We start from the raw sequence: 27,531 nt of genomic DNA on the forward strand, positions 1-27,531 counted from the left end.
TCCGCGCCCGCTCCTCCTCATTCAAACCCGGCCGGCCCGAGTGGTGTCAGCTCAGTCCCGGCCGCCGCCGCGCGAGGAAATGGCCGAGGAGCCGGAGCCGCAGGTAAAGGGGGCGCGCCCCCCCGCCCGCGCCACCCGGGGCGCCCGCCCGGTCCTGCGGAGGCTCCCGCGCCGCCCGGCTCGTTGTCTTGTCCCCCCCCAGGATGACCCCAGTTCCCCGCCTCAGCTTTCTATCCGCTCCTCTAGGGCGCCCCCTCCCCAGCCGGCTCCGGCGTTTCCGCCCGCGGGAAGGTGCGGGCGATTCCGGACTGCATCCGCTCTTGGCCGTCACACTCACGCCGCACGATTCAGAAGGGCTTGGGGTGCGGTGTCCCCAGAATCTCCGCCGGGAGCAGGGGTCCGGGGGCTGCGGGGGTGGGCGGTAGGGGGTTGTTCCGAAAAGTTGCGTCGCCCCTCGGGGCGGGTCTCCCAATTTGCCCACTCGGCCCTTGGGGCGCGGGCGGAGAGGGTACATCGGCGTGGGGTCCCCCGCGATGCCCGGGAGGGGCTGGGGCAAGTTGGAAACGGCCAAAACAATGCGTCCGGACGGGCATCCCCCGCAAACAATGGCCGGGACGGTCCACACGGGCCGGGCGGAGGGCGCGTCTAAGAGACTGCGGGAGGGGCTGGGCCTCGCCGCGGACCCCGACGCGCGCCCCGGTGATTCCCTCGGGTGCCCAAAAATCTGTCCCCGGGAGTCTCGGGGCGCCTGCTCATCCCTGAGCAGGGATGCACGGGCTGCGTTTCCTGGATGTGTGCGATAAGGTGGCTTTTTTTCCCTCTAATTTTAAAGATTTTTATTTAAGTCTTAATGTTGTATAAAACACTTAATGTCTTTACAACTCAATTGTAGTGGAACACCCAAAGCCAGCTGGAAGTAGAACTGGGAGCTCTAAAGGGCAGGAAGGATTGAAATGCTAGCCCAAAAGTGCTGCTGCTTTTTTTTTTTTTTTTTTTTTTTTTTTTAAAGGGAAGTTTCTGCCAGGAGGTGCCGAGTGGTGAAACCGCTCAGTTTCAGATGCACAGCCCTCTTGTCTCTCGATTTGGCCCCGACTGCGAGCGGGACGGGATGGTGGAGGGGCGGAGGGCGCTGCTGGGGGCTCAGGAGGCTGGATTTGGGGCCGCCTGGGCGGTCCCGCCCGAGGGGCTAGACCCGGCACGCGGGGCGCGCAGCCGGAACCTGGATCCCGGGGATTTGGGAAGACGTTCAGGGCCCCGGTTGGAAACCCACATTTTGGGATTCTGGGTAGGGCCACCGAAGACGGGAAGGCGCATTCTTGGGCGGGTGGGGTGGGGGTGGGGTAAGCAGGCGGGGAGTTTTCCGCCAGGTTTAGTTACAGGAGCTAGAAAAGGCCCCTTCTGGGACCCTGGCATCCGGGCCACCCTGGGAGCCCCAGAAAGTCTTTTCTCTTTTTCTATTCTCCCCCCCCCCCCCCGCCCCAGAAAAGGATAGTCATTTCAGGTTTAAGGCTTTGGTGTATTGTTCCACTTCGAAATTCCTTGAGCCTCAGTTTATCTTCTTGAATCAGCCTATGGGGCTTGAAGCGTTGAACATTCCTAAACACAGAGGAAGTAAATGGCGGTTGCAGTTGTCCATTGGCCAGTTTGGGGGTCCTGTATTATTGGCCACCGTATGTCCTACAGCGTAGCTAGGTTTCTTAGTTTTCTAGATCGTTTGGAAGCATTAAGCTGTATGTTTTAAGAAGCCTAGGTCTGATTTAGTTCAGGTTGATTCAATTATGTCTTCATCGCTTTTGAGTTGGTTGAATGACTTGACATGAGATTAAGCTCAACAAAAGAAAAGGCGAGGTAGCAACAGCTGCCGTCCAGGCCTGGCCACTAGGTAGGGGTCTTAGGAGGCCTTTTACCTTCTCTTTTGTATATGTCAAGAAGGACATTTACAATATTCTTATTTTACTGTACTTTTTTCCCCTGAAATGGATGTTCTTTCTTGACTGATATCAAGAATTAAAATGCTAAGTTTTATGATACTTAGACATTGAGTAATAGATGTAGTTTCTAAAAGCCTTTATGTGTCTGCAGTGACAAGTGTAGAGGAATAACCTCATTTCTTTCTCTCTGAAAATATAACAGGCAAGCCACTAGTTTGTGCTTGCTTAGTTAATGTGTGCTAAGAACTTTTAAGGTGTGTCCTTAATGGTAGATAACTTTTTTCCTTCTGAGAAGTCATATTTATTTTAGATACTGTTTTGTTCAGTGTTCCAGAGACTAATAGTGTTTCGATTTGTTTTGTTTCCTAACCCTGATGTTGCTGCCATTTTTAATCGGTTATATAAGGATTAAATTCAAGAGGCAGTGACTTACTTAAAATTCAGTTGTCAGTAGTTACAAGGCAGATTTATAATTTATTTTAATTGTTAGAATAGGATTAATAATCTGTTTGGAATTTTAATTATTTGGCGTGATGAGGAAAGCTAGTCCTTTAGATAGAATTGTGTCTTTATTTGCCTACAGAAGGAGGAAGTAGAGGACAAGATATGACTTTTATTGGTGAAGGACACACACTTTTTTCTTTAGTGTCCCACTTCTTTTAATCTTTTTGTCTTCACAACACTTTCCTAACGCTTTGCAGTTTGACCTTTGCTGTTTTTTAATAACTTGTGAGATCGAAGTTTAGCAGTTCTGTTGGGTTCCTATTCCCTTTCACTTCTTACTCAGAAAAAGGAACTAATACACCACTTAGAAAAAATGTGTAGAAAACTTTTCTCCCCTTTACCCTGAGGAATCTATTTTGGTAATAGGTCAAAATTTTTTTCCAGGTAGTAGGGGAGGAAGGAGGAGCAGTGAAGGTTTTGACTTTGACTGCCTTTACTTTTAAGGTGGGGGTAAATTTGCATTTTCTTTGTAAGCCTCCATTTTTGGCAGAAAACTTCAGGGAGGAGTAGGAGCTCCTAATCCCCTTCCAGTGGACTTGTTTTGGAGGAAATCTGAAAATAAGACTTAATCATCAAGTCACTTATAAACTGATGAAATAATTAAGGAATATAATGGCCTGGCAATGACTAAGTCCTTCTATCTCCTCATTGCAGATACATGCTAATCACTTTTTTCTCTCTTAACAACATTTATTATGAAATGGCATGTTTTCGCCACAGCAGGGTAGCCATTTCCCAACCCTGGAGCACTCCTAATTCTGAGATGCCTGATTAGAGCCTCGGGGGTCCCAGAAGATGTGCTGTTTTCCCACTTTATAAAATTACATTCTTTTCTCACAGTTGTCACAAACATGATATTGGTTGGTAAGAACTTTGGAGTAGTTTTAATGACTCTTGACTGCCTCAAAGATGGCACTTTAAAAAAGGAGCTACTTTTATCTGACGCTATTTGAAAGTAAATGATTGGACCCTTTTTATGTTTTATATGAAGCTTTGTTTCCATTTGCTTAAAAAAAAATCCAAATTGTCCCATCTCCTGTATGCCCGTATGGCCTGTATGTTATAGATTTTGAGGTTGCTGGGTATGATTTGTTTTAAATGGTTCATTCCTAATTTCCCATTTCAGTTTAATCCCTGAGCAAAATGTTTAATGAATGAATTGGGAAGGTGAAGCTGAAGGACTGAGCAATGGCTGTTTTCAAGCCTTAGAATTAGAAAGTAGGAATGAAAAACATGAGAGAGTTGCATAAACTTGAGTATTGCACTAATAAATGTAATAAGATTTTAAATCCAGTTACTACAATTGAAATATACAGAATTAGTTTTTAGATTACTGGGATATTAAAAAATAAAAACCTGAAAGGTATTTACAGAACAGCTACCAAAATGGAATTAAAGGAATCTCAATCTTGTTAAATATTCTAAAGAGTGAAGGGTTTGGTTACAGCATGTAAATTAAACTTGAGACAATGGCGGGTGGGGGGGGGGGTCTTGATCCGCACACCTCATCTCCAGATTTTGGCGGGGAGGGGTGTTAACTAGTTTAAATGCACGTGGAAGAAAAAATGTATTACACAAAGACGGCAGGAAATTTCTTAAATTCGGGTGAAGGAAGCCTGATTATTGAATATCACTTAAGGGCCTCATTTTAGAGGCAGTATAAAAACTTTCCTGAAATGCTCATGTTTTTGGAGTAAGGTGAACTGGGTTATTTTTCCCCAACCAGTAATAACAGACAAATTTGCAGTGGTATCTGGGGCAAAGGTTTTTGAATTTAGACCACGAGGGCAGATAGAAATCTGACTTGAAGGAAGTAGAAGAACAGGGACCATTCTTTCCTAAAATCTGCAGCTCACGATGACATGCTCAATTCTTGTACACATCTATCTTCCAGATAAATAGGGGGGAAGCCCCTGCTAGCCAGCTGCCGCCACATATTACCCTTTTATATTTAACGTTGGAATGCTTTCCATTTGAACATTTGTTGACTGACTGTTCTGAACATCTCCATTACTTCCTGCCCAGGGTATCAGCATAACTGAGTTACTGGAAATTTGGGGACAGTTTGGTAATTTTATGATAAAGTTGAGAAATAAAATTACTAAACCTGAAAAGACAGCTGAAGAAGTTGTATGAGAGTTAGTTGGATTCCTTACTTAGCCTTTGTTCTTATTAAGCTTTACAAAACTTGTTTCTGACCTCCACATGCCTGTACTTCCTATGGAAAAGCTCCCCTAGACTCAGAAGCTAGGTTTTTAACGGATTCGTGTAGTGTTTCTGTATTGGTGTTCCATTATTTTCGGGTGTGTCTGGAAACCTTTGAAATTTAAAATATAGTTAAATGGACTGGAAATGTAGACTCTAGACATTTCTTGAATCAACCTTAGGAATAATACTTCTACCTGTATCAAATAAGGACAACATAAAGCATCTCAGTTATACTGAAGAAGTGTGTTTCTTTCTTTTGTAATCAATATATATATTTTTTTCAGTTTATAAGTCTACTGAACAGTGATTGTATTATTAATTGAAAGGAGACTTTTCCCCCTGATTTTGAAAGCAAACAGGTGACTGGAAAGAGCCAGATACACAACTTTAGTATGTAGTCAACAAAAGATAGGATGGGAATATTTAAATCTTGGAGAAGAAAGATGTTATGCCTTAAAAGGCATTGCCTAAGCCTGTATTTAGCTAGGTTACTTGAATTGTGTTTAATTCAGAGCGCTCACTGGAAAAAGCTGTATGGTGTAGTGGTCTAGTCATGGGCATAGTTATTTGTGTGTGTGTATGTGTGTGTATATATATGTGTGTAATACACACATGTTCAGTGTTTTCATTGCAGAGAGTTAGTGCAGGTAAAGATAGAACAGTTTATTAACAGTTTATTAATTTGCTGAAATCTTTTTGGTGCAGTTAGGCCTGTCAAATTTTTACAGATACAAGATTGTACTGGTTAAGTAGTAGTAATAGGAGAAATGGATAGCAATGCTTAATCTTGCTTAATTAAAGTTTTTAAAAATGCACTTTCCTTATAACTTTTTTTCAGATCAGTATGTTTTTAAAAACTACTTTGGAGATGACAGTACCTGTTAATATTGAAACTAAAGCTACTATGTTATACTTTAAGTTCTTATTAAGATCCCTTAACTGACCTTAACTGATTTTATGATGAATCAGGCAGTTTCTAGTTAATGACACTCAAATATGCTATATGATTATATTTTTATAGTACTTTGATCTCTAATCCTAGTTATAATTGGTAATTTATGAACAATTTCAGCAAAATGAAGTTATTTCCTTTACGAGCTTCCCAAGTTTGAAGAGTTGAGGTTGTAACCTTAAATAAAAACTTTGAATATTCCAATCTTTTTCTTTTGCTTAACTTGGAAGCATCTTTCCACAGCTATATTAGGAACGTTGGGTTGACCATTTAGCCTCATGGGTGTGACCCCTAGTAATTTCCTTGAAACAGTGTTGAAGAATTTAGAGCATTAAAAATAAAAAATAAAAAACCCTGTAGCTTTTTGATTGTTAGTAGACGGCTCTACAGAGTTTTCTTCACTTGTCAGATTAAGAAAAAATACTGTGTGTAAAATCCAGAGGGAAAACTTTCAGAAAAAGTGTAAACTTCTAGCCAGGTCTTAAAGATTCAATTTTGTAGTTTTCAGGGTACAAATGCATTGGCCAGAGAATAGATATTTAAGTTGAATTTTTTAATAACTCCTGATTTGGACACTTCAGTAACTCGGGAAAAAGTAGCTTTATTAGCAGTATGACAGATTGTGTATAAATATAATTTTTCTGTGTTTTTGAGGACTTTGAATACCTTATTGCTTCATATTATGGTAGATACATATTTCATATTAACAAGGTAAGATAACCTGTTAAGCCGAAACAAAGAAGCTGTGCTGTTTCTAAAAGTTAACAGTTTGAGTACATCTGGATGTAAAGAAAAATATTCCCAAGTTACAGTAATTGTCAGCAAAGTGGCTGTTGTACCTAATTAGTTGTACTTAAGCACAGATTACTGTGGTTTTTTTAAGCAGTGTATAATGTGTCGTATTTGCTAATTTCAAGATCTACAGGTAGTGGTAGCTTTAGTCACAAATCAGTGTGTAATTAGTGATCTGAAGAACATCACATTTCTAGTCCAGCCTTTTCTAGCAATATGGTTCCTACTGGATTTCAAAGATTATGCTCTGGCAAATTGTAAAAGTGTCTACTTAAATAATCCCAATATAAATTAAACCCTAGTATTTTCTCAAAATATGGCTATACTGCATAGCCACTTGCCTTAGGTGTTAGGGGGTATTTGGGAGGTTAAGTTCTGTCGTTTACTGGAGTAAAGATTTTAAAATGTTTTTAAACATTGGAAAACATTTTTGTGAAGTACTTTTCAGTAAGCTTAGTGTGTTCATAATGCTCACTTCCTTGCAAACTAGAAGCATTTAGATTATAGTGTTGGATTATAATATCCTCCTTTTCCCCTTCAGTTCTTTGTCAAGAAAGACAATTGACTGTATCAGCAGTGCCATCAGTTTACTGCTGCCTTATGTGTGCAGGAGTGTGGAGAGCTGGAGGCTTCTGGGAAGGCTTATGTTTGTGCACACACCCCATTCAATTGGAATGGTGATTTGCTGTTAGTAGATTAGAATTTCTATTTTGCTGTATTCCGTTATTAACGTCTTTATTGTTACAACCACTTTGATTACTGATTAGCAAATTGGTTTTAATCGATGTAAACCTGGTTTAAAATTATTCATTGTTTTAGAGTTTAAGGAAGTGTTCTGTCCAGTATGTTACAGTTTCTAAGTCCAAGAGCTGAAGGCATTTGCTGTCAGAGATAGCCCTAGGATGCCCAGCATTTTTGTTTTGGAGGGTCATAAGTGGAGTGAGTATAAATTCAAATGGTGCAGTTTTTTTTTTGCTTGTGCTGATCAACTTTATGGTGTGTTTAATGCAATTTTTTTTATTACACTCTTGAAATTGCACTCTTGAAGTTGCAGAATGGCAATTAGATGGCAGCCACTGATAGCCATGTAGAAGTTCTGATGAATATGCAAGTTAATTTTAATTTCTGATCAGTTACGGTTAGTGACTGTGGCCAAACACGTGTGTACTGATTCTACACGTATGCTAATTCCATGACGTTTATTCACCAGCTGTGTGTTGAGTGGCTGACCCTGTGTCCAGCACCTTGTTCCAGGCATTGGGGGCAGCAGTGGACAAGGCAACAGAGTCTTGGTCCTGAGGTGTTACTTTTCGAAAAAGACAGTTACAAGCAAACATGATGGTTTTAGATCTGGACAGAGGTTCAGCGGGAGTCATCCCTGAGCCGTCACAATGCTTTGGGGGTAGGGTGTGCTGGGCAGTCAGGGATGGCACCTTTGGGGTGCCTAAGGATTCCTGTGACCCTGGGAGCTTAGGACAGTTAGGCACAATTGATTGTCAGAGTCTGTCTCAGAAGCTTCCCTGGAGAAAGAATTGCTGCTGTTTTGCCAGGAGGGTTTCCTTCCCCATCTGACCACACAGGAAGACCCCTTGGCCTAGAATGCCTGCCCTCATCTCCAGGTCTCCCAGGCTGTTCACCCTCCCAGGCAAAGTGGAAGCTTCCTCTCTTCTTAGATCGTTTCCCACTGAACCTCCTTCATTGTCCTTCACTGCAGTGAAATAATCCTACAAGGTCTTGGGTGGAGAGTGATGGTAACTTCAGATAATTGAGAATTGGAACCAAAACATTCTTCTATTAGTAAATGTTTTCAGTAAGTTATGCTGTTTCCCTGAGTGGGAAATAATAAAGTTACACTCCATCGTGTTTCTTTTCTTTTTTTTTTTTTTTTTTTTTTTTGGGGAGACAAAGTCTTGCTCTGTTGTCCAGGCTGGAATGCAGTGGTGCGATCTTGGCTCACTGTAACCTCCACCTCCTGGGTTCAAGTGATTCCCAAGTAGCTGGGATTACAGGTGTGTATCACCATGCCCAGCTAATTTTTGTATTTTTAGCAGATAAGGGGTTTCACCATGTTGGCCAGGCTGGTCTCCAACTCCTGGCCTGAAGTGATCCACCCACCTCAGCCTCCCAAAGCATTGGGATTACAGGCGTGAGCCATTGTGCCCGGCCTCACATCTTATTTCTAATCCCGAGACTGAGTGTAGAGCTGGTGTCTGTTTTTGGAAAGGATGTCAGTAGAGAAGTGGAGTTCCCCAAAATTACAGTTTCACATATTAGTCAAGTTTCTAAAATACAGTAATAATGTTGAGAGCTGACATAGGGACTAACTTAGATTTTTTTTCCCCCAAATTCTCACCTAACTTTCATTTTGCTAAATAAGGACATTCAAAAAAAAAAAAAAAAAAAAAAAACACTCCACTATTGCCTATTGCCACTATTTGATTTTTTGAAAAATAAGCGTATTATAGCATCTAAAAGTAGGAATGACCTCAAATAAATGAGTCTTTGTTCTTGGCCAGGGAAAACGTTGTCAGAGTTTGATAACTGTTTTTCTAGGGTATGTGCTGTTATTCAGTTAAAATATTGCCTGGGATGCTGGCATTCACTAAATACTTGTTGAATAAGCAAATAAAACTTAAACTTCTATGTATAGAAACCTAAGTTGTCAGACTCATGTCCAAATACCACTTCACATTCTGATTAGCAGAGTAATTGAATATTCTTTTCAGTGTGTAGATCTATCCCCAGAATCACAGAATATTGGAACTGTAAAGGCCATCCTATAGTTCAACCAACTGCATTAAATACATAATAGAAGGAGGTGGTATGTGGCAGTGACAGCTTGAAGGTTGTGACTAGAACTCGGGTCTCTGGTGTGTTCTATTATATCACACCAAGCTGGTCACCAGCCCATGTGTTGATCCTCCATTGTGATTGCAACAAAGAAAAGACTTCAGGACATTCATTCTTTTACCCTAATCCTTGATCTGCAGTCTTATTTAGAAAAGCTTAATGTTAAAGATCTAGTTTATTCAAAACTAAAGATAACAAGGAGTATGAGAATTTATTTCAGAGTGTAAAGGAGATGTTTCCTTGCCTTCTCTGAGCCTACAGGCCCTCCTTACTCTTTAAGGAAGTAGAGAGAGGGAGGAAAATAAAGTATGTTTTTGTTTTTTATGGTTACTTTGCTGGGAGTAGTTTGCATCCCTTTTGATTTTCTTGGGTGGAATTAACTGACTTAAGTTTTAAGTAGTTGGGACTATTTAAAAACAATGCCTATCCAATGTTTGCCGTAAAGGCCGAGGGTATTGGCTTTAGAAGTTAATTCTTCTCCAGGAGTGAAAAATTAGCTTCTAAACCAGAAGCAGCAGAGCTAAATAAAGTAATTTTCCACCTGGCCAGTGCATGATGTGAAAGGTAGATTAAAAAACGAGAGGACCCATTTTCTGATGTAAGCCCTGTTGAAACAGCCCTGTTTGAGGATTTTATTTTAAATCTATACATTCACAAAGGAGCTTTGTGTATGTCTTTCCCTATTTGTTGTTTGGACTAGGAAGCCCCACCCAGTGCTTGTTGAAGGCAGAAAGTTGTTGAAAGCAAGCCGGGATTTGAACAGTGGATTGAGGTTTGGAATATACAGTGAACCAAAATATATCAGGGTTCCCCTGCCCAAGATGAGTGACCGTTCTGAGGTGTTTCATATTTCTTGAATGGGGATTTTAGGAAAAGTTTCTGTATTTCTGTGCTCATTTTGTTGATCTCTGTATGTGCAATCTCTGAGGGTGTGTTTGGGCACTTAGATTTCTTGAATGCAGATTTGCTTGTATACAAAACATTTTAAATTGTTTTATATACCCTGGATTTAAAATTTTTTAGTTTACTAAATTTTTTCATCTTAATTTTCACAGTTCTTACAGTCTTTAGATTTAGGAAGGCTGTTGATGGCATCCACATGTGCATCTTAGTGACATTTAAAATGTATTCAGCTGAATTTAACCATTTCTGACCTAAAACTTGACATTTTAGATTTAAGTCAGTAAAGCACTGATTTAAACTGGATTTTAACTGGATGGAATTCTGATTTAATAAGTGTACTGACTGGATAAAATGCCAGTGATTTAATTAACAAGCATGTTTAACAGGATGCTGTATATATTAGTTAAAAGTGAGGCAATTGAATTAGGTATCTTCTCTGCTGCACGGAAAAGACCGTCTGACTCACCCACACCAGCCTTCTCTCTGCTCTGAGTGTAGCTAACCGTTTCTGTTTTTTTCCTCTAGGGTTTGGAAATCCCTTGTCTCCAGGTTGCTGGGATTGACTTCTTGCTCAATTGAAACACTCATTCAATGGAGACAAAGAGAACTCATGCTTTGTGCTGATTCATATTTGAATCAAAGCATTGGGGAGTCTGTATGCCTTGTTTGTGGAAAGAACCAGTGACACCACCACTGAGCTTCCTAAAAGTTCCGAAGAAGTTAGAGGACTAGACACTTTCTTTTGAACTTTTATAATAAATATTTGTTCTGGTTTTTGAAGCCCAGGGCTGTTAGAGGGGTGAGTGACAAGTCTTACAAGTGGCCTTATTCCAACTCCAGAAATTCCCCAAGGGAACTTTGAGATTATATGCAATCGAAAGTGACAGGAAACATGCCAACTCAATCCCTCTTGATGTACATGGATGGGCCAGAAGTGATTGGCAGCTCTCTTGGCAGTCAGATGGAGATGGAGGACGCCATGTCAATGAAAGGGACCGCTGTTGTTCCATTCCGAGCTACGCAAGAGAAAAATGTCATCCAAATAGAGGGGTATATGCCCTTGGATTGCATGTTCTGCAGCCAGAGCTTCACACATTCGGAAGACCTTAATAAACACGTCTTAATGCAACACCGGCCTACCCTTTGTGAACCAGCAGTTCTGCGGGTTGAAGCAGAGTATCTTAGTCCGCTTGATAAAAGTCAAGTACGAACAGAACCTCCCAAGGAAAAGAATTGCAAGGAAAATGAAGAATTTAGCTGTGAGGTATGCGGGCAGACATTTAGAGTGGCTTTTGATGTTGAGATCCACATGAGGACACACAAAGATTCTTTCACTTACGGGTGTAACATGTGCGGAAGAAGATTCAAGGAGCCTTGGTTTCTTAAAAATCACATGCGGACACATAATGGCAAATCAGGGGCCAGGAGCAAACTGCAGCAAGGCTTGGATTGTCCCGCGACGATCAACGAGGTCGTCCAGGTGCACGCGGCTGAGCGCATCCCCTGTCCTTACAAAATCTGCATGGTTTGTGGCTTCCTATTTACAAATAAAGAAAATCTAATTGAGCACAGCAAGGTGCACACCAAAAAAACTGCTCCCGGTACCAGCAGCACGCAGACAGACTCTCCACAAGAAGGAATGCCGTCCTCCAGGGAAGACTTCCTGCGGTTGTTCAGCTTGAGACCAAAATCTCACACTGACACGGGGAAGAAGTTTGTCAAATGCATACCTCAGCTCGATCCGTTCACCACCTTCCAGGCTTGGCATCTGGCTACCAAAGGAAAAGTTGCCATTTGCCAAGAAGAAGTGAAGGAATCGGGACAAGAAGGGAGCACCGACAACGATGATTCGAGTTCCGAGAAGGAGCTTGGAGAAAATAAGGGCAGTTGTACAGGCGTCTCGCAAGAGAAAGAGAAGTGCAGACACTCCAACGGTGACGCGCCCTCCGTGGACGCGGATCCCAAGTTACCCACCAGCAGCAAGGAGAAGCCCACGCACTGCTCCGAGTGCGGCAAAGCTTTCAGAACCTACCACCAGCTGGTCTTGCACTCGAGGGTCCACAAGAAGGACCGGAGGGCTGGCGCGGAGTCGCCCACCATGTCTGTGGACGGGAGGCAGCCGGGGACATGCTCTCCTGACCTCGCCACCCCTCTGGATGAAAATGGAGCCGTGGATCGAGGGGAAGGTGGTTCTGAAGACGGATCTGAGGATGGGCTTCCCGAAGGAATCCATCTGGGTAAGCTGCCCTGTCTCCCTCCCGTGCTCTTCCGCCTGTGTCTGTCTGTCTGTCTGTCTCCCCCTCTCTTCCCATCTCTAGACAACGCTGGCCAGGAATGGAGTTTGGAGAGCCAGAGTCAAATCCAGGCTCTTTTTGGTATCACTCTGTGTAAGCCATTTAATTTCTCGGGGCCTTAATTTTCTCATTTCTGTAATAACAGGGTTGAGTTAAAAGGTCTCCTTGTTCTGAAAATCTTGTGTGTGTTTTTTTTTTTAAACGTTGAACGTTTTGCTCACAAAACATGGTGTTTTTTTTTTTTAAATAACTTGTGCATCCAGTCCAAATGCACTGCTTCTTAACTGGGATGATTTTGCTCCCAGTCAGTATCTGGCAATGTCTGGAGGCATTTTGGTTGTTATACTGTGTGTGGGGGTGTGTGCATGCACGTGTGCTTGTGTGCCTACTGGCATCCAGTGGGCAGAGGCCAGGGACACTGCTCAGTATGGTACAATGCACAGGACAGCCCCATCATCAAAGAATTATCTGGTCCCAAGTATCAATAGTTTCATCATTGAGAGACCCTAGCCTTCACCTAAGGTTTTCTGGTGTTCCTGATCTTATCTGTAGTGAATTTCCAGTGGTCATAAAAGGTACTGGGAGTGATGATCAACTAGAGCCAGGAATATTACTTGGGCAGCCATTTGGTGCTGTCCGAAACCCTATCCATTCTGTCTGGCAAGCTGGTACTTCAAGAACCCGAATGATTTGTCAAAAAATACAAGGAATGTGGGCACACCAAGACATTTTTAAGAAAGCTCATTTGCTCAGCAAAATTTTCAGTGTACTAACGGCATTTATAGAAACAGAAGGCGATCACTGAAGGCATGCTCACATAATATTCCTGAACCTTGGTGGGCGTTATCTAGGGCAGAGGATTCCACCTGTGTTTGGAGTTGTGCCCGTCCTCATTGTAGCCAGAGCTTCTCCTATCAGAGTTTAATATTTTGTTTGAATAGAGGATCCTGCTGCTTAAAACAGTTGGAAAAGACCCCTGATGGGCAGGCCATAATTGACAAGTGAATGATGAGAACATGAATTGGTCTTGGGGAAGCCTTTATTAAAGTGGTCCTCGGTTCAAACAAGTGCCTCCTCCTCTCAGTGTAACTTGGCTGTGTGTGTGAATTCTTTGGAGAACTGTATATATGAGACCCACGGTGAATTTGCCCACACAGTTGATCAGACTCGTCCTTCACCTGCTCTTCAGGCAGTGCCAGTTCCTTTTCTGATCATGTGATTGACATGAGAACTGTAGTCTGTATATCACATCTTTAGAATGTTTTTGAGTTTCCTGGGACACAGGAAACCTAGCACTTAGCATACTACAAATCTGATGTCTTACTGGCATCATAAAAAGAGGCTTTAAACACAGACTCCAGTTAGCGAAGTGGTTTCTGCTAGTGCCGGTACTGTTGTAGTGGCCTTGTGAGATGCCCCAGTGCCCTGAAAGAAAGGAAAAGACCGGTTACTGGTAGGTGGTGTGGAAAACATGGGCTAGATCATCAGGCAGGACCGAATGCCTGGCTGTGGGTGGAAGCACCACAGCTTGGCACTGAATTCTCGTTCTACCACTGCATTGTTTTGTGACCAATTATGAGTTGCTTAACCTTTCTTTGCCACTGTTTCCCTGTTTGCAAAATGGTTCATTGACCCTTGTCTTCCACCTCCCAAGGACAATTTGAACAGCCTATTTGTAAAAAGATCACAGTCCTTTAAAAAATATAACTGTAAAGTCAGAGGTGATGCTTGAAAGAGCAGGAATCAGGTAGATGTGGAAATGTCATGTCCTTTGTTCTAAAGAAAAGGCATTTCATAGCTTTTTGGATATGACGCAACATACCATAAATCCTGACACATAGTTGGGAGTCGGAAATTGCAACAACACCCAGTTATAAACCCAGCTAGTTTGGGTATGATTGTAAGAAAAAAAAGCTGGCCATTCTGTTTTTGGGGAATTGATTTTCCTAAACTTATATTATCTTAGTAGTCTAGATTTATCATATTGTACTATCACCTTGGCTTTTTTAAGATTTAAGAAGATCAGGTAAATTTTTTTTAAGTCTTTCTTTAGACTATAGATCAAGGGTGTGTCTGTCTTACAGGTGGATAGTCATATGATCTACAGTAAGGGGACATTTATTTAAAAGTTAAACATTCATGTGTGTTGGGGGTGGTATTTTAAAGGCGGCACCTCTCAGTCTTTGGGAGGGCTGGTGTGTGTTTGAAGTTCTGTCCTCCTTCGAGTGGACTTCACTGATGCACTCACGTGAGACACATTGTCCTATTGTCCTGCAGAGACTGAAGCCAAACACTGTGTCATTTGGGGACAGGTTTTCATTCGTCAGATCTGTTTCGCCCACATGAGTGTTTGTGGACAATACAGCCTGCTTTCCAAAACTTTGCTAAATTTTGACAAACTTTCCTAGGTGCTTGCCCGATGCCAAACTTTCTTTTCTGTTGAAGATTAAGTTGTGCTTGCTGCCCTCTAGTGGTCACTTGTTTAATCTTACCCTTAAACGGCTTCTTTTTCCCATGGTGGTTGGTGGTTTGTAATTGGCTCATTTTTCTAAATGATTCTGAAGAAGATCATTTTTCCCGCCAGTATGTGTGTCCACCTTCAGTTTGCCAGATCCTGCCTGCTCACAGAGATACTGAGAACCGGAAGCTGTCCGGGCAGTTCGGTCTATTAAATGATCTTTTTTGTGATTAAGGCAAACAAAGAACTGGATCTTTAATAGTGTACTCTGCTGTACCCAGAAAAAAAAAAAACAAAACCACGTTACAACACTCTGAAACTTCAGACAACCTCAAAACAGCATTTGGTGTGTGTCTAGCCTTTTCTAACCCGATATTATATTAAAGAATTTTTTCATGCTTTCCAAAAATGTTTGTCAAGAACATTTAAGTCAGCATGCCTTATTCCCGTACTTCAGCTACCTTTTTATATAAATGTTTCTGTTTTTCCTTTAAGATAAAAATGATGATGGAGGAAAAATAAAGCATCTTACATCTTCAAGAGAGTGTAGTTATTGTGGAAAGTTTTTCCGTTCAAATTATTACCTCAATATTCATCTCAGAACGCATACAGGTAAAGAACTTTTATATTTTTAACCATGATTTAGTTAAAAATTATGTAGTTATCTCTCTGATTTTTTGGTGGTGGTGTTCAGATACTCTGCCAGATCCTTGGACTAGCTTAAGGATAAATATGTAGCGTGTTGATTACAGCGGTTATTACTATTTTTTTAGTGCCATTGTAACTTGAGCCATTGTTCTTATTTGAAGTTCATTTCTTTTTTGTCTTTTGAGATGGAGTCTTGCTCTGTCACCTAGGCTGGAGTGCAGTGGTGCAATCTCGGCTCACTGCAGCCTCCGCCTCCCTGGTTCAAGCAATACTTCTGCCTCAGTCTCCCCAGTAGCTGGGATTACAGGCGCCTGGCACCACACCCGGCTAGTTTCTGTATTTTTAGTAGAGATGGGGTTTCACCATGCTGGCCAGGCTGGTTTTGAACTCCTGACCTCAAGTGATCCACCCACTGGGATTACAGGTGTGAGCCACCGTGCCTGGACAAAGTTCATTTGTTTAGTTTATGACTGCTATATCCTGACTCTCATCTTACTAAAACTACAATATTTTAAAATGCTGCATCTTACGTCTTTATGATTGAGAATGAAATGAGAATCTATTTAGTAGTCTTGAGATTGTGAAAGGAGCTATGACATCATGGTGTAGGAGGCTGCGTAGATTTGAAATTTCATCTCTTCCACTTACTATCTGTGCACCCTTGGGCAAGTTATTTAACCTTTTTGTGCTTTTAGTTTTCTTCACTGTAAAAGTGGTATAATACCTATTTCCCTAGGGCTGTTAGGAAGATTAAATGAGTTAGAAGTGTTGCTGTTAATTTTTCTACTGAAGATAGGTATTCACAATTTCAAATATTCATTACAGTAAGGGTGATAAAGAACTGATGAGAAATACTAGGTGATAGCAGATAGAGAAAGCAAACGGAGGAAAGAAGCCTGTTTTCTCAGTAAATAGCCCTTTGCTGTATTTCAGTGCTTTTCATACACTTCTATAATAAAGTGCCATTTCTTGCCTTAGGTGAAAAACCGTACAAATGTGAATTTTGTGACTATGCTGCAGCCCAGAAGACGTCTCTGAGGTATCACTTGGAGAGACACCACAAGGAGAAACAGACCGATGTTGCTGCTGAAGCCAAGAACGATGGTAAAAATCAGGACACTGAAGATGCACTATTAACCGCTGACAGTGCGCAAACCAAAAATTTGAAAAGATTTTTTGATGGTGCCAAAGATGTTACAGGCAGTCCACCTGCAAAGCAGCTTAAGGAGATGCCTTCTGTTTTTCAGAATGTTCTGGGCAGCGCTGTCCTCTCACCAGCACACAAAGATACTCAGGATTTCCATAAAAATGCAGCTGATGACAGTGCTGATAAAGTGAATAAAATCCCTACCCCTGCTTACCTGGACCTGTTAAAAAAGAGATCAGCAGTTGAAACTCAGGCAAATAACCTCATCTGTAGAACCAAGGCGGATGTTACTCCTCCTCCGGACGGCAGTACCACCCATAACCTTGACGTTAACCCCAAAGAGAAGCAAACGGAGACTGCAGCTGACTGCAGATACAGGCCTAGTGTGGATTGTCACGAAAAACCTTTAAATTTATCCCTGGGGGCTCTTCACAATTGCCCGGCAATTTCTTTGGGCAAAAGTTTAATTCCAAGTATCACCTGTCCATTTTGTACCTTCAAGACATTTTATCCAGAAGTTTTAATGATGCACCAGAGACTGGAGCATAAATACAATCCTGACGTTCATAAAAACTGTCGAAACAAGTCCTCACTTAGAAGTCGACGTACCGGGTGCCCGCCAGCGTTGCTGGGAAAAGATGTGCCTCCCCTCTCTAGTTTCTGTAAACCCAAGCCGAAGTCTGCTTTCCCAGCGCAGTCCAAATCCCTGCCATCTGCGAAGGGGAAGCAGAGCCCTCCTGGGCCAGGCAAGGCCCCTCTGACTTCAGGGATAGACTCTAGCACTTTAGCCCCAAGTAACCTGAAGTCCCACAGACCACAGCAGAATGTGGGGGTCCAAGGGGCCGCCACCAGGCAACAGCAATCTGAGATGTTTCCTAAAACCAGTGTTTCCCCTGCACCGGATAAGACAAAAAGACCTGAGACAAAATTGAAAGCTCTCCCAGTAGCTCCTTCTCAGCCCACCCTCGGCAGCAGTAACATCAATGGTTCCATCGACTACCCTCCCAAGAATGACAGCCCGTGGACACCTCCAGGAAGAGACTATTTCTGTAATCGGAGTGCCAGCAACACTGCAGCAGAATTTGGTGAACCCCTTCCAAAAAGACTGAAGTCCACCGTGGTTGCCCTTGACGTTGACCAGCCTGGGGCCAATTACAGAAGAGGCTATGACCTTCCCAAGTACCATATGGTCAGAGGCATCACCTCACTGTTACCGCAGGACTGCGTGTATCCGTCGCCAGCGCTGCCTCCCAAACCGAGGTTCCTGAGCTCCAGCGAGGTCGATTCTCCAAATGTGCTGACGGTTCAGAAGCCCTACGGTGGCTCCGGGCCGCTTTACACTTGTGTGCCTGCTAGTAGTCCAGCATCCAGCTCGACGTTAGAAGGTATTGCATGAGGGGTGTCGTGTTTAAATGGCACTGATGCCTACGGTGACTAACAGCTAATCCATGCATTCTCAATGGAGATGGTACCACTCCCAAGGGTTGGGGGTGGGCAGCACAGAGTTCTTGGGGGTCACGGAGAGAAGCATTCTTAGATACGGCAGTGGTTTGTGGTCCTCCAAAGCTTACTTTGTGGGTGTAACTCTCACCCTGAATATTTTATTCTTTTTATTTGTTTAGTCTCATTTTATTTTTAGAGAAAGGGTCTTGCTCCGTCATCCAGGTTGGAGTGCAGTGGTGTAATCATAGCTTACTGTAGTCCGGAATTCCTGGATTCAAGAGATCCTCCTGCCTCAGCTTCCCAAGTAGTTGAGACTGTGCTGCTACCATGCACAGCTGATTGTTAAATTTTTCTTGTAGAGATGGAGTTGCCCAGGCTGGTCTTGAACTCCTGGCCTCAGGTGATCCTCCTGTGTTGGCCTTCCAAGTATCTGAGACGCTAGATGTACTCCACCACGCTTGGCTAACTTAAATTTATTTTTTTGTGAGACAGGGATTTGCTTTGTTGCCCAGGCTGGTCTGAAACCACTGGCCTCAAGTGATCCTCCTGCCTCAGCCTCCCAGAATGCCAGGATTACAGGCATGAGCCACCATACCCAGCCTTATTCTTGAGTAATTTTTCTTGTTCATTTTATTTTTCTGTTGTGGGAGTGATCATGGAAACAGCGGGTGAGAACACTGGTCTATCTAGTCCATTCTTGTCTTGCTGTTGAAATTCCAGATGCAGCCAATTTAGGCCCCAGCTTGCCTCACTTCATCGCAGCCCTTTTTCTTCCTTTGCACATTGTTGGCGTGCTCAGTAGTCACTGCCAGTCCACCTGGAGTTGTGGGTTTTTTTGTTTTGTTTTGTTTTGTTTTGTTTTGAGACGGAGTCTCGCTCTGCCGCCCAGGCTGAAGTGCAGTGGCGCGATCTCGGCTCACTGCAAGCTCCACCTCCCGGGTTCACGCCATTCTCCTGCCTCAGCCTCCCGAGTAGCTGGGACTACAGGCGCCCGCCACCTCATCCGGCTAGTTTTTTGTATTTTTTAGTAGAGATGGGGTTTCACCGTGTCAGCCAGGATGGTCTCGATCTCCTGACCTCATGATCCGCCCGTCTCGGCCTCCCAAAGTGCTGGGATTACAGGCTTGAGCCACTGCGCCCGGCCCCCTGTTTTGTTTTCTTGAGACGAGTTTCGCTCTTGTTGCCCAGGCTGGAGTGCAGTGGTGCGATCTCGGTTCGCTGCAACCTCCTCCTCCAGGGTTCAAGCGATTCTCCAGCCTCAGTCTCCTGAATAGCTGGGATTATAGGTACGTGCCACCATGCCCAGCTAATTCTTACATTTTTAGTAGAGACAGAGTCTCAGCGTGTGGGCCAGGCTGGTCTTGATCTCCTGACCTCAGGCGATGCGCCGGCCTCGGCCTCCCAAAGTACTGGGATTACAGGTGTGAGCCACCATGCCCAGCCTGGGAGTTCTTCCTCGGGTATTTTACCATTCCCTGCTGGCCTGTAAACTTCTTAAGAGCAGAAACCACATTTTATACGTACACGTCAAGCCACATGCTCCCCACACGGGGCAGAAGGGGGGGGGGGGGGGGCGCCCAGTAAGGACCGCATGAGGACCTTTCACTTGGCAAGAGCAGAAAGCATAAGAAGTTCCAGTTAAATGGTCTTGTGAACCGTTATGCTGTTAAATGTCGTCAGCCCTCCATATCCTTGGGTTGTGCCTCAGTGGATTCAACCAACTGCGGGACTGAAATATTGGAGGGGAAATTGGGATGGTTGCATCTGTACTGAACATCTGCGGATTTCCTTCTTTTGTCCACGTTACCTAGATAATACAGTGTAACAACTATTTACATAGCATTTACTTCGTATTAGGTGTTGTAAATAATGAAGGAGATGATTTTTTTTTTTTTTTTTGAGATGGAGTCTCGCTCTGTTGCCCAGGCTGGAGTGCAGTGGCGTGATCTCAGTTCACTGCAGCCTCCACCTCCCGGGTCCAAGCAGTTCTCCGGCCTCGGCCTCCCAAGTAGTTTGGGTACAGGCACCCGCCACCACGCCAGACTGAGTTTTGTATTTTTAGTAGAGACGGCATTTCGCCATGTTGGTTAGGCTGGTCTGGAATTCCCGACCTTAGGTGATCCACCCGTCTCACCTTCACAAAGTGCTGGGATTACAGGTATGAGCCACCATGCCCGGCAATGTAGAGATGATTTAAAGTATATGGGAGGGGCTGGATGTGGTGGCTCACATCTGTAATCCCAGCACTTTGGGAGGCTGAGGTAGGCAGCTCTGTTGAGGCCAGGAATCTGAGACCAGCCTGGCCAACATTGGCGAAAACCTGTCTCTACTAAAAATACAAAAATTGGCTGGGTGTGGTGGTGGGCACCTGTAATCTGAGCTGTTTGGGAGGCTTAGGCATGAGAGTTGCTTGGAACCAGGGATGCAGAGGTTGCAGTGAGTAAGTGTAGATTGTGCCACTGCACTCCAGCGTGGGCTAAAGAGCGAGACTCTGTCTCAAAAAAAAAAAAAAAAAAAAAAAAAAAGGTACATGCGAGGATGTGCATAGGTTACACTACGAATACTACAAATTAATAGTACTACAAGGCCGGGCGTGGTGGCTCACGCCTGTAATCCCAGGACTTTGGGAACCAGCCTGACCAACATGGAGAGAGCTCATCTCTGCTAAAAATACAAAATTAGATGGGTGTGGTGGCACATACCTGGAATCCCAGCTACTCGGGAGGCTGAGGCAGGAGAATCACTTGAAACCCAGGAGGCGGAGGTTCGGTGAGCTGAGGTTGTGCCATTGCACTCCAGCCTGGGGGACAGAGCGAGGCTGCATCTCAAAAAAAAAAATTGTACTATAAATACTATGAATACTGCAAATATGACACTTTTATATTCGGGACCTGAGTGAGCATCCATAGATTTTGGTATCTGTTGGCGGTGCGGCAGGGGCGGTGGAGGGGGGGTGGTCCTGGAGCCAGTGCCCTTCGGATACTTAGAGACAACTGTATAAATTTAAAACCAGCCTTATTTCCCCTGTAGGTAAATTGTTGACCTCGTAGATGACTGGGGTTTTCCCCATGGAAACGTGTCATGGTGGTGTCACTTCGTACAGGTGTCTGGCACATACCTGTATGTGTAAAAAAGGAGCTCAGTGTCCCAGGGACATCTTCCCTTTGGCAAACTTGATCAAACCACAGTGCCTGCCTTTATCAGATAGAGGCTCTACTGGTTTGTGCTCCCCAAGGAGACAGCTTCTGTGTGGTGACAACACTCTATCAAGATTTGCTTGATGCTGATTGGTTCGGTAGAGATAGCAAATTAAAAAACAATTGCTTTCACACACTTCAGTAGATTTTATAAAAATTGTGATGAAATAGTAATTTTTACTGCCTTTTGGTTAAAAAGGTTCATTTTCCCCCCATGGTGCTTAAAATGGACGGGAATCAAAACTTTGTCCTAAAGGGGGAAAAGGCTCTGTGTGTTGCAAGTCAGATCCTCCTTTTTTTTCTCCCCCCGCCCCCTCTTTGAGACAGGGTCACACTCTGTTGCCCAGGTTGGAGTGCAGTGGTGCAATCATAGCTCCCTGCAGCCTTGACCTCCGGGGCTCAAGCAATCCTTCCGTCCTTCCGTCTCAGCCTCCTGAGTAGCTGGGACTAAAGGTGCATGCCACCATACCGAGCTACTTTTTTATTTTTAGTAGAAAAGAGGTCTCACCATGTTGCCCAGGCTGACAAATCCCCTTTTAAATAATTAAAAAAAAAAAAAAAAAAAGCAACACTTACATAGTTTGGTTCATGATGCATATAGGTTTCAAGTATTTAGTGATATAATTTTTTTCTGGCTTTTTAATTCTTTCTAGTGACAGACAATTTTAGTTTTAGTGACATCAACCACATTTGTGCTAACAAGTGTCATAAACACAATTCAGCTGTAACTGAAAACGCGCATGCCACTATGTGACTTATGTGTTGTGATTACATTATCAGTGTCAGGAATTTTGAAAATTGACTTCTAACAACCTATACATATCTTACCTAATTGTTTGACCTTAACTCTAAATAGTTTTTTTTTTTTTTCCCAATCAGGAAAAAGGCCTGTGTCATATCAACACTTATCTAACAGCATGGTACAAAAGAGAAACTATGAGAATTTTATTGGGAATGCACATTATCGACCAAATGACAAGAAAACTTGATTCACTAATTTGGGGGAAAAAAGGTGAGCATACGTTTCAATTAAAAACACTGAATTGGCTGAGCGCGGTGGCCATTTGGGAGGTCAGGGCAGGCAGATCACCTGAGGTCAAGCATTTGAGACAAGCTTGGCCAACATGCTGAAACCCCTGTCTGTACTAAAAATACACAAATTTAGCCGGGTGTGGTGGCGGGTGCCTGTAGTCCCAGCTACTCAGAAAGCTGAGGCAGGAGAATCACTCGAACAACCCAGGAGGCGGAGGTTGCAGATTGCAGATTGTGCCACTGCGGTCTATCCTGGGTGACAGAGCAAGACTCCGTCTTAAAAAAAAGAGGGGGGTGGGGATTGAGTTTGTTTACTTGATTGGAAATAAAGTTAACTTGTCTAATGTAACAAAATTGTTTTTAAGTTTGATTTTGATTTTTTTTAGGTGTTTAAAATTAGAGTCCTCAGGATCTTTGGATATTAGTGAGAATAATGGGAAAAACAGTCATGGTGACTGGAATTTACTGAGCATTTACTTTGTGCTAGGCATTGAATGAGGTGTTTTATAATCAAGATTTCATTTAATTCAGTTGCAGCAGAGGGCTTAGGTAAGGGATGAGCAAACTAGCTTTTCACCCATCGTCATCAATAAAGTTTTATTGGAACATGACCATGCCCATCTGTTAACATACGGTCTGTAGCTACCTCCTTGCTGCAGCAGCACTCGGGCAGCTGTGACAGACCATGTGGCTGCAAAGCTGAAACTATTTACCATCTGGCCCTTTACAGAAAAAGTTGGTGGCCTAGCATTAGGAGGTATTGTGCCTGCTTTTCAGATGAGACCAAGGCATGGATTATGCAGTTTGCTCAAAGCCTCCCTCTTGCCTGTGAGAGGCAGGAGCCTGGTTTTTGTCCTAGGTCTGCAAAGATCCAGGTTCTGTGCCCAGTGTTCTAGGTTAAGAGCTTGTTCAAAGACTTGGCAAGTCCTTATCTGTTGGAGGAGAACTGGGACAGGAGCAAGTATATGTGAGCATGCGGTTCACATGTTAACGGTCTGATGGTAGTGCACTCCCGTCCCATAAGGCTCAAGTAGTATCAGAATTACATGTGTTGTTTTGTTAGTTTATATTTAGTTAATTAGCTTGGGCAGAAGGTGTGATGTCTGTGTACAGGTTATACTATGACTCATTCAACAATAAGATTAAATGGACAGCTTGGGGCTCACGGGCAGATTTAGTTGTTTCTCAGATAACTCTTTTTTTTTTTTTTTTTGAGACGGAGTCTCGTGCTGTGTCACCCAGGCTGGAGTGCAGTGGCGCGATCTCGGCTCACTGCAAGCTCCGCCTCCCAGGTTCAGGCCATTCTCCTGCCTCAGCCTCCGAGTAGCTGGGACTACAGGCGCCCGCCACCACGCCCGGCTAGTTTTTTGTATTTTTAGTAGAGACGGGGTTTCACCATGTTAGCCAGGATGGTCTCGATCTCCTGACCTCGTGATCCGCCCGCCTCGGCCTCCCAAAGTGCTGGGATTACAGGCTTGAGCCACCGCGCCCGGCCTCTCAGATAACTCTTGTCCCGTAAAACCATCACTGTATATTCATTGAGCAGCCTCTTTACTGAGTGCCTGCTGGCTGCTAGGATACAAAGATGAAAGGATGCTCGTGGTCCAGGATGGAATTTCTGTCATATTTTCACTGGGACTCACATGGGAACCGAGATGATGTTCTCTCTGGGCAACATGAGCCTTATACAGTTCTGCAGCCTTTTCTCCTACTTAGGATAATAGCTGAAGAACACGAGGGAGTAAAGCTTTGTCATCACAGGATTCAGATTCAGTCCACTCTATATTAAAACATAAAAATAACTTATGAATTATAAGGAGCAGATTTTAGTAGCAGGTTACTTGCAACATCCATTACAACTGATAAGTAGTAGCAAATGGCCATGCTCCTTTATCTGGAGCTGGTGTCTCTCTAGGACTCTGAGCTTCTCTGCTTGTGTTTCCTTCATCTGGAGAACTGCCTGCCTGCACTGTCTTTGCTTTTCAACCTCTTCTTTCTGATCCTAAGGACCAGCTCACATACTGGTTTTGTTTGTTTGAGACAGGGTCTGGAGTGCGGTGGTGCGATCTTGGCTCACTGCAGCCTCAAACTCCTGGGCTCAAGCAGTCCTCCCACCGCAGCCTCCTGAGTAGCTGGGATTTTCTTGTGCATGGCAATTGCCTTTTACTCAATTCTGATTCTTGGTTAAGTCATCTCAGTTAAATTACTAAAAGTAGCTCCAAAGTTTGCAGCATTATTTAATTAGTTATTCTCCTGATACTTTCATGGCAAAAGTTGAACTTAAATAGAACCCAGGGTTGGGCGCAGTGGTTCATGCCTGTAATCCCAGCACTTTGGGAGGCCGAGGTGGGCGGATCACTTGAAGTCAGGAGTTCAAGACCAGCCTGGCCAACATGGTGAAACCCGTCTCTACTAAAAATACAAAAAAATTAGCTGGGTGTGGTGGCGCATGCTTGTAGTCCTAGCTGCTTTGGAGGCTGAGGCAGGAGAATTGCTTGAACCTGGGAGGTGGAGGTTGCAGTGAGCCAAGATTGTGCCGCTGCACTCCAGCCTGGGCAACAGAGCGAGACTCCATCTCAAAAACAAACAGAACCCATTGCATTTCTATGCCAATTTGTTTCTATTTATTATACTTTTTTAAAGAAATAATTTTCTAAACTGTGTTCATTTTTGATCTTAATCATTAAAAAAATTTTTTTTCCTTAGGTCTTGGTGGATGTCAGTGCTTACTCTCCATGAAATTAAATTTTACTTCATCCTTTGAGAAGCGAATGGTGAAAGCTACTGAAATAAGCTGTGATTGTACTGTACATAAAACATATAAGGAATCTGCAAGGAACACTACAGTTTTGTAAAGTTGTTCTGTTAACTTTTGTACCAAATAGCAATAAAAACTAGTTGGAACAGTTGGAACCTACATACATGGGGACTGGAAATCTCTATTTTGTCCCTGAATAATATTTTTTTTAGAATCGACCAAATAAGAAGTGGAATTTTTGCATACTTGAGCGCTGCTGAAAAGAAATCATTTGGGTGGGGTGGGGTGGGATGGGGGAAAAGTATATAATGCTTGCACCTCAGGTAAAAATCTGTAAATATCTTAAGTTGTAAACCTGCTTGTTCAAATACTGTGTGTATTCCTTTTCTCTAATACAGCTCATCACTTGGAGCAGTTTCTGCTATTGTGCTCTTTCATTTAAAATGTATGTTTTTTTTTTTTTTAAACTGCCAATGATTTTGTATTATGTTGAATCCTCCGAAATCTATTGTTGTCTTAAAATTGTTAATGGAAGTATTGACCCTCTATGATAACGTGCTGCAGATATTGAGTCAGCCATTTGGAAGTTGGCAGCATTTTATTGCAACTTTCAGCATCTCAGCTGGGGAAGACACCTTCTTCCTCGCCTCTCCGGTTGTCCTGGAACCTCCAGAATCCTTGACTGAGGGGCTTGGGATGGCTCGTAGGATTTTTAAGAGTGTGTGTCTACAGAGAAGCGTTTTCCCTGTAGAACAGCCACACAGTGTGTAAACATAAGAAACTGTATGTGCAGTTATTTATATTTGTTTCTATCAAATTAATCACTTTTGTTGGAAGATTCATTGGGGGGGGCCTAAATTAGTATATAAAAACAAAAATGGTAAATTATACCTGTGAATTGCAGATATTGGGGAACAGTTTTAAGGGAAATTTTTGGGGAAACATTTTAGGTTTGTATTTGGTAGTCTTAATGTATCTGGCATTTGGGTGAACTGTGGACATACGAACTAGAGTTGATTATAGACACATTGATTCTGAATAAGGAACTGCTGGCCGAGCCTCCTGGGAGTCTAGAAAGAGGAAATCTGTTTCTAGACCTCAGTTATCTTCCCATTTTTGGTTGTTACGAAGCAGTAGCATTTTTCTCAGTGCACATGCAATTTGGGTTTTAGAGAAGATGGCCACCAGCTGGCTTCCTAGATATTTTAAACTTTTGTTCTTTAATGTGCTGTCCATGGCTGAGTTTATTAGTACATGGGCGTAGTGACCACAAAATATTTTATTAAGAAACTTTTTCAAAAATAAATTTGCACTGTTCATTTTTCTGGCCTCGCTGTTCTCCATAGAGCAAGGGTAAAGTCCTAGAAGATTTTTTTTTCTTTTTAAATTATGCAACGTAAGATGTCCTCCTTGATAGAAGTCTTAGCTCCTGTGTTACAAGGGAGAAGTAATTTGAGATCAGTCTGCTGGCATTGCAATGAAGTGCTTTGTATCAGGAAAGTGTACACTATTGACCTTTTTTCCTGTTCACAAGCTGAGCCATATGTACATAATCTAGATTTTTGTTTTCATAGTTTTGCACTTTTATAGCCTATTTTTGAAGATTAACACATTTGCAAGATGATTGACTCAATCTTTGCCTAATCCAATGAGTGTTACAGAGAGCTTGAACTAGAACCATAAATCTTAAAAGGGGGTATGTATAGAGGGCTGGAATTTAAACCTGTATTTAAAAAAAAGAATCACCAAATCTATTTGAAAACAAGTCAATTTGTGTTATGCTGGAATTTTTTGGGCTTTCAGATTTCTCTTTTTAACCACATTTCTGAATGTATGAAAATACCAATTATTTTCCTACAGCCCTTTGTACTTCAAAATATGTTTTTGTGTCCATCAGTATTAACTATTGGTATACTACTGGTTTTATATGTTTTTTTTTTCTTTGAGACAACAGTACATATAATAGAGGTACAATTCGTTGGATTTTGTTTATGTATTTATTTCATTCCAGTTTGATTTATTTTAATTGTTGATACTTAAGTTGTCAAACAGTAGACATTACTTGTTTTATTTATGATATATTTCAGCTTAAAGTTATGTTATTATATGTGGAAGTGTAAATATAGATTTGGTGTTTTGCAATCTTGAGTTTTAGTGTTTATTGTGTTTCTGGTTTCTCATTTTGTTTTGTTTAACTTTTTAGTCTTCTTTCTTTCTTTTTTCTTTCTTTCTTTCTTTTTTTTTTTTTTTGAGATGTGCTCTCACTCTTTCACCCAGGCTGGAGTGCAGTGGTGCAATCACGGCTCACTGCAGCCTTGAAACCCTGGGCTCAACTGATCCTGCAGCTCTCAGCCTCCCGAGTATCAAGCCATCATGCCTGGCTTATAAACACAATCTTAAGGCAGCACGTGACT

The 27,531-nt window shown here is 42.8% G+C and overlaps 1 protein-coding gene across 1 annotated transcript; it reads left to right on the plus strand.

Moving 5' to 3' along the window:
- Window positions 1-27,259, plus strand: ZNF217 (zinc finger protein 217). The gene is made up of 6 exons (XM_025400374.1): window positions 1-103; window positions 10,666-12,377; window positions 15,388-15,504; window positions 16,519-18,072; window positions 22,207-22,339; window positions 25,066-27,259. Exons 2-5 carry the CDS (start codon window positions 11,009-11,011, stop codon window positions 22,314-22,316), a joined length of 3,150 nt encoding a protein of 1,049 aa, XP_025256159.1. The 5' UTR covers window positions 1-103; window positions 10,666-11,008; the 3' UTR covers window positions 22,317-22,339; window positions 25,066-27,259.
- The last annotated feature ends 272 nt before the right edge of the window (window positions 27,260-27,531 follow it).

This window comes from Theropithecus gelada, chromosome 10 (assembly GCF_003255815.1).
Source record: "Theropithecus gelada isolate Dixy chromosome 10, Tgel_1.0, whole genome shotgun sequence".
In the NCBI taxonomy this organism is placed as follows: Eukaryota; Metazoa; Chordata; class Mammalia; order Primates; family Cercopithecidae; genus Theropithecus; species Theropithecus gelada.